The following is a 7500-nucleotide window of genomic DNA, read 5'->3' on the forward strand; positions in this document are numbered from 1 at the left end:
CACACACACACACAGACGCACACATACACACAAGGGACGTCTGACCAGCGGTCTCTACATACACACACACACACACACATAAAGGGACGTCTGACCAGCGGTCTCTACATACACACACACACGCACACACGCACGCACACACGCACACACACACACACACACACACACACACACACACACACACACACACACACAAAGGGACGTCTGACCAGCATCCTCTGCCCTCCGGATAGAAGAGACTACAGCTAGAGAGTAAGAGAGAGGTGGCCTGGGTGGACCCAGACAAACCTGTTAGCAAATTAGAATTTGCCCTCCGTCTGGAAAGGGTCACATTGATGGCCGCTTCTGGACTTGCTGTTTTACGACTTCCAGGGACATAACCAGCAGTGAAATTAAACTGAAATTGGTGCATTAAACTCTAACCCAAAGTGTTTCTGAAGTCTGAACACATCTTACTTGTAAACAAAGGTTTTAAATGCAATTGTTTATTCAATTACAAATAAATAACACACATGTCTGGGTTGTTTTGATCCGGAAACGGACGTCAACGGGCTCATGTCTGAATTGAAGTTTAAAAGTTTTCACCACCACACCCCTGTCCTAACAGACTACATAACAACGGCTTCCATCTGAAGCATTAGGACAGCGGCCTCTGGAGGCTGAAATAACATGTGCATCAGGCCTTTAGTGTGGAGGCCAGACACCGGAGTCCAGACCTGTCCAGTCCAGAGGCCTGACCACGGGATGAACAGCCAGTTGCTAGGTTACCTTGTGTAGAGGGCAGTGGTGGCGAAGGGCTGGAAGTCGTCGGAGTGTTCTGAGCGCAAGCAGTCACTCTCAGAGAATGAGCGTGCGCGGACAGGGGGGATGGCCACTGTGCGCCCCGTCAGAGAGGAGGTCAAGATGGCCGCCGCAAGAGCTGACCTGCAACAGTCATACAGAGAGAGAGAGAGAGGAAGAGAGAGAGAGAGAGAGACAGAGAGAGAGGAAGAAATAACCCTGAATCAGCTGGACTTCGAGAGGTATTACTGGCATCAATACTTATTATCATCTTGTATGTGTGTTTGGTGTCTATTGTGAGTGTGTTGTGTGCGAGTTAGGAGTGTAGAGCAGGTAATGTTGTGTGTATTGTGAGTGTGTGTGTGTTGTGGGTGATGATGTGTGTGTTGTAAGTGATAATGCATGTATTTTGTGTGTTCTGGGTGATGTAACAAACATGTGTGGGTGTGTGCATACTGTGTGTGTGTGTCTGTGTGTGTGTGTGTGTGTGTGTGTGTGTGTGTGTGTGTGTGTGTGCATGCCTGCATGTGTGTGTGTGTGCCTGCATGCGTGTGTGTGTGTGTGTGTGTGTGTGTGTGCGTGCGTATGAGTGGGGTCGGGGGGTACCTGGGTCTCTCTGGGGAGGGGTTGGGGCTGCGGGGGGGGAGGGGTGCGAGGCACGGCAGGTCTGGGGGCGATGGTGGCAGCAGGGATCAGACCGTGAGCTATGTGCTTCTACACACACACCATATTATAACACAGCGTTAGAAACACACAATGCAAACACACGTGCCTCTACAGACACCAGAAAACAGCATGTACACAGGAGACTATACATGTGCTTCTACACACAAAACCATAAAACACAGTTGGAGATACAACATGCATGCGTTGTCAGTACACAGAGAGTACTAAAACACAGTTGACTGCAACAGATATGGCCAAAACAGTCAGCCACATTCCGCAGTAACCTATGAAAGTTAGACCTGGGGGGTATTCCAAGTACGTGGTTTAGTGACAAACCTGGGTAAGTTAACGCAGAGTAAGTGGTAAACCTCCTACAACAAGAGCCCTGTGTCATTGTTTTGTTAGGAGAATGAAGCCATACAGCTTCATACAGCTTCTTCTATTAGGAGATTTACCACTTACTCTGAGTTAACTTACCCAGGTTTGTCACTAAACCATATACTTGGAATACCCCCCTGAGCTTGACCGAGTAGCAGCCTATGGCTATGAGCTGAGGAGATGGCCTACAACAGACTACAAAGAGGTCAAGAGGTTAACACAACTAAAGTTAGGATAATGCTGCATTATAACTGAGAGAAGGCTACAAGACTAGGCAAGGTGTGCGTTTACGTCCCCTTAGAACTTCCTTTGTACAGGCGCATTAACTGGCGCAGCTAGTCATGTAGCCTAACTAACACAGATAAACTAAACCAAGGTCAGCTCACTCTCCTCTTGGAAGATATCCAAGTGTCTGGCACTGAATTGACGTTAGCTTAAGTTAGCAACTTTACTAGTTTAAGTTCAACACTGAACAACGACTTTACAACGCTAGCATGAGATTATCTCACTCAAAAGATTCTTGATAACTAACGTTAATGACAGCAAAAGTGAGCGCCAGTAAAGTGATACTGATCCAGATAGCAGATTAAGTTAGAATATGTAGCCAGTTAAGTCAAACAAACAGGTGAGTGGAATTGTAAAGATGATGACAACTCACAAATGCTTTCCTTTCGCTTCTCCTGAAGCTGAAATTAAATTTTGACATCTTCTCAAAAAGCAACGTTAATGTTAGCCTAAAGTTAGCCTGTTTCCTCGTTTCTTTTCCACACGGCTGTAAGACGCACACAGTTAACTTAGTATTCTGGTAGTCACTTTGGCTCGGGTCCTGAAATAAATAAACTAGATGTCTGTTGACATTTATCCATGGGATTATTTACAAAGATGAATTCATTTCCCCGTCTATGGCAACTGTCAGTTACGAGTAGGGCACATATGCCTACGAGAAAGAGACGCTTCAAAAGGCATATGGCCTCGAAGCAACAGGTTATCCTATTGGTTGACTTGAAAGTGAGTAGCCACTCAGAACGCAGCTTTAATCTTCTTAGCAACGCCATCTGTCTTTGGAGCTTTTGGGTGTTTTGCATAATATTAATCAAAGATTCTAGAGCGGAGCTCTGTTCTAGAATCTTTGATATTAATCAATCACTTTATCACTAATTTGCAGCCTATACATTTGTAGTCTCTAGATATGTTTCTAATATTTTCCTAAATTAGCCTAATATACAAAGGTATAGGACAACCTTTGGACCATCTGTGCAAAACTCTTTTAATAAGGGTAGCCTATTAAGAAGCTTGTTATAGGCTACAAGATAACCTACACAGACACAATTGCTTCCAATATGAAAACTAAATTAAAGTAGACTCTCTCACTCTCACTATAAACATCACTTAGCCTAGGCCAAAGATTCTAGAGCGCTAAGCTCCGCTCTAGAATCTTTGGCCTAGGCCAGGGGTTCTCAAACTACTGTGGGCCAGGGACCCCTCATGGAGTAGAAAATTCTCCAAGGACCCCTCATAATCGCAACACATAAAACTTAAGTTAATCCTGTAGCTGTATAGCCTTTTTTTCTGTTAGATGCTTATATTATATGTATTTTTAAAAAAACATAGAGTGCTAATACCACAATAGTCATGTTAGCAAACTTTGACAGTATGTAGGATTTTTTTTAAAGGTTTGTTGTTTCTTTGTCAAATGTAGGCCTATTGTGTTGAACACATAGTGTTTGCTTCACATAACTTTCATTTTGTTGGCGGTTAATTAATAGTAAAGTGTTTTGACGTATTGATGTAACGTATCAGCAGATCAATTGGGCAAATACTGATACTGTAGCATTTTTCGCCATATAAGACAATTTCATATTTTGTAGCAAACTTTGTCAGGGACCACCTGACAATGTGCTGCGGACCCCTGGTGAGAACCAATAGCCTAGGCTACACCACAGAGGCAACACATCTGTTCACCACCGTAACTGCCATTTTGGACTATGTTAAGTTTACATTGGCATTCAAATGGACAGTGTGAGCTTTTGAATTCGAAAAGTTATTAGTGTTTTATCTGCCACCAGAGGGCGCTAAACACCTGTGTAATACAGTTTAGGGCTCAGTGTGGTGAAAGCATGCAGTAGGCCTAGGCCAACATGTTGCCAACATTGAACTGGAAGCCTTCAGAGCCCGAGGGCCGTCATTACGCTGCGGTGGGGAGGAGAGGACTAGCCAGTTCTGCTGCCATGGCGTGTGAGCGCTCGGCAAGGCCGGTGTCAGTCACTCTCTAATGAGTTTGAGCCTCCTCCTCCCCAGGCTCTACCAGCGATCCTCTTCTGAAATGAAACACATGACCCAGAAAGTGCATTTATGTGCAAGCAAGTCGCACATATGCGGAGAGATTAAGATCTGATGTAGGCTACTGTAGGCCTACTTACAGGCAGACCATACCGTAGGCCTATCTTCTCACCACACAGCAGACTCCTAGATCCTGATCAGCGTCTTCCTCTTTACCCTCCGAACACCTAAAGCAGCAGCTAACTCTTCACCATGCACCTCCTGATAATATGAGATTTTATTTACATTTCTTTCCCTTAGTTTTACCATGTCTGTTTATTCCTCCGTTTTTTTCCTCATGTGAAGCATGTCGTACACGCCGTTGTGGTATATTGATAAAGTGTTCTACAAATGCATTGTATCATTATTATCATCATCATCCTTATTAGGACCGTCATGTGTTAAAGATGAGGCCTAGCCTCCACAGTGCTGACCGGGTAACTGAGCCTCTGTTACAGTAAACCGCCGTGTTTGGCCTGTGTGAACTCGTCATGCTGGTCCTCCAGAGGGAGTGAGCGCTAGAGTGAATGACCACTAGAGTCAATGACCAGAGGGAGTGTGTGTGTGAGTTCTGTTAATATTTCTGGAGTTTTTGTGTTCTGTTTCACACAAGTGTTATTGAGTGTGTGTGTGTGTGTGTGTGTGTGTGTGTGTGTGTGTGTGTGTGTGTGTGTGTGTGTGTGAATGTGTGTCTGTTGGGGATGGTGGGAGTGGCTGGAGGTGTGTTTGTGTGTATTGGGGATAGTGGGAGTGGCTGGAGAGAGGTGTGTCTGTGCTGTGGTTGGTGGGGGTGAATGGAGGTGTGTGTGTGTGTGTGTGTGTTGGGGATGTGGATGGAGATGGTGTGTGTGTGTGTGTGTGTGTGTGTGTGTGTGTGTGTGTGTGTGTGTGTGTGTTGGTGGCAGGAGAGGTTCACATGGGCGTTGTGTTACACTTTGAGCAAACAAAAACTGCAACTATGCACATATCTGGAGAAGTACTTCAACTGTACTGAAGACATGCTTGTATTTCCTCAGATCTTTCCACTAATGCACACAGTCGTTCACTCTCCCACACATTCTCATGCATCAGCATATTGGGCTGGAAAGGAAAACCAGAGTCCTGTTTCAATGCACTGTGTGTGTGTGTGTGTGTGTGTGTCTGAGAGAGAGGGAGAGCTAGACAGAGAGAGAGAGAGAGAGAGAGATAGAGAGAGCGCACACACGCACAAACACACATTTAACCACACAGTTGGATTATTAGATTCATAACTCAACACAGGGCCTCACCACTGTTCTACGTAACCTAAAAATCTCTGCAGATTTGCACACACACACACACACACACGCACATGCACACACACACACATACACTCACAGAGAGGGAAACACATACCTGTATATAGCTCTCTCAAACATAAACATTTTAAAATATGCACACATACATTTCTCCCTCCCAACCAGACGCACATAACCCAAATACATTACTATGTCTCAAACACACACACACACACACACACACAGCAAACCACACTGACATCAGTGTTGGCATTCAGACAGCTGTACTGTTCCAGCACTGCCAAACCGCGGCACCACAGCGCTCAGTGGAGAAATCTGGGCACAATTTAAACACCATTAGCCCACCACATCATGCGCAAGAACCTGGTTCCCACGGTAACCGTCCGGTACTCGAAGTCTTCAGGAGAGAATGAGCTGTCCGCCACCCCTGCTGACACTGACAGAAAGGGGGTCGGGATGTGTGTGCGTGATGTCAGATGGAGGATCTGCTCTGTAGCTCTAAGGTGACCTACTCCAGGTCGTAGAGTTTACCAGCTCATTGAGTTTACCCAGAATTCACTTAGAGAGCCTGTCAGATTTGACTTATTCCAGTTTAATACCACTCATAGAGTTTACCCAGGGTGCACTGGGAGAGCCTGCATCTCGTCATTTCCAGATACTGTGTCGATCCATTTGGAGCTGTGTGTATTAGGGATGTGAATATAGGGCTGGGTTAAGGCCTGTAGACCACCTGTGTTGGAGGTGTGTGTGTGTGTGAATGTAGGGCTGGGCACAGATAAAACCTGTCTGTTTTATAACCCAGAAGGATGTACTTGGTATCAAATGATAGCTCTGTCTCCTCTTTCATCTGACATGCGTGGCATATCTATCCGATCACAGGTCCGCGAGGCCTGTAGACTACCTGTGTTGGAGGTGTGTGTGTGTGTCTGTGTGTGTGTGTGAATGTAGGGCTGGATGAAGGCCTGTAGACCACCTGTGTTGTTTGAAGTTTCATTACAGTAGGCTTTTGATGAGATAAACACACACACACACACCAACTCTGCCCCTTATTTTTTTTTATTGAGTTGAACATTATAGACAGCTGTGACATCATACATATATCACCCCCTAACTCATTACTACCCAGCACCTGGAGCTAACATAGGCATCACTAGCAGAGAACTGTACCTCTACACAGAACAGGTAAAGGAACTGTAACTCTATGCACATGCACAGAACAGGTAAAGGAACTATCCCTCTATACACAGAAGTAAGACGCATCACATCTGTTCAGCAGAGTTCTAATAAAGTGTCATAAAGGGCCAAACAGACAGTACTGAGACGTCCGTTATTGCAGGAGAGAGAACGTCACCCTCCACCGTTACATAAGGTCAGCCAACCACCTCTATTAATGACCATATCCTCACACATATAGAGCACTTTAACACAGGAGCATATACAACAATACTATACATGGAGAAGAGCCCTTTGTGGGCTGAAAAGTTCATTTAAGCACTGGTGGTCAGAAACAGGACTAAGAGGCAACAGGAACTTGGTGCTTCAATGACTCCAGTGGACCTTGGCACCAAGACTAAACTCAACATTCCATAATTTACAACTACTCATTGAGGAACATTTCAGCAATTATGGTCTGGACCACAGAAAACACAATACTATTACTGATTCATGTTAGCTAACTGATGAAGAAAAATATGTCAGAGAATTCAAATGGAGACAGGCTTGTATAAAAAAGGTTTTGTGGTACATACCTAACAAGATGCACACATAATCACATTCTCACCAAACAAAACTACATCCAAAGTTTAACAATGTGTTATATATATATATAGTTTATACAGATATATATTTTCCTTCCTTTTTTTGCACATAAATAATTTGATTATCAAACGTGTATAATAATCTACGTTGTAGATAGTGCAATAACACCAACACCAGCTGTGTCAGCTAACGTCCAGTGGTCAGTTAGCAGCGCCGTGGGACAGTAATGCTGATCCAAACAGCAGCCCAGGCAGGGCCAGAACCAGGCCACAACTGAGCCAGAACCAGGCCGCAGCTGAACCAGAACCGTTCTGCTCAAGGG

At 44.8% G+C, this 7500-nt stretch overlaps 1 protein-coding gene across 1 annotated transcript in view; it reads right to left on the bottom strand.

The window, feature by feature from the left end:
* The window catches only part of cep89 (centrosomal protein 89), a 65840-nt gene extending 63044 nt beyond the window's left edge, over nt 1-2796 (bottom strand). Inside the window, 4 exon segments of the mRNA XM_042074271.1 lie at nt 769-924; nt 1387-1424; nt 1426-1494; nt 2483-2796. Coding sequence (XP_041930205.1) covers nt 769-924; nt 1387-1424; nt 1426-1494; nt 2483-2530 — 311 coding nt within the window. The 5' untranslated portion in view covers nt 2531-2796.
* Between the last annotated feature and the right edge of the window lie 4704 nt (nt 2797-7500).

The sequence above is a fragment of the Alosa sapidissima genome, chromosome 20 (assembly GCF_018492685.1).
Source record: "Alosa sapidissima isolate fAloSap1 chromosome 20, fAloSap1.pri, whole genome shotgun sequence".
In the NCBI taxonomy this organism is placed as follows: domain Eukaryota; kingdom Metazoa; phylum Chordata; class Actinopteri; order Clupeiformes; family Clupeidae; genus Alosa; species Alosa sapidissima.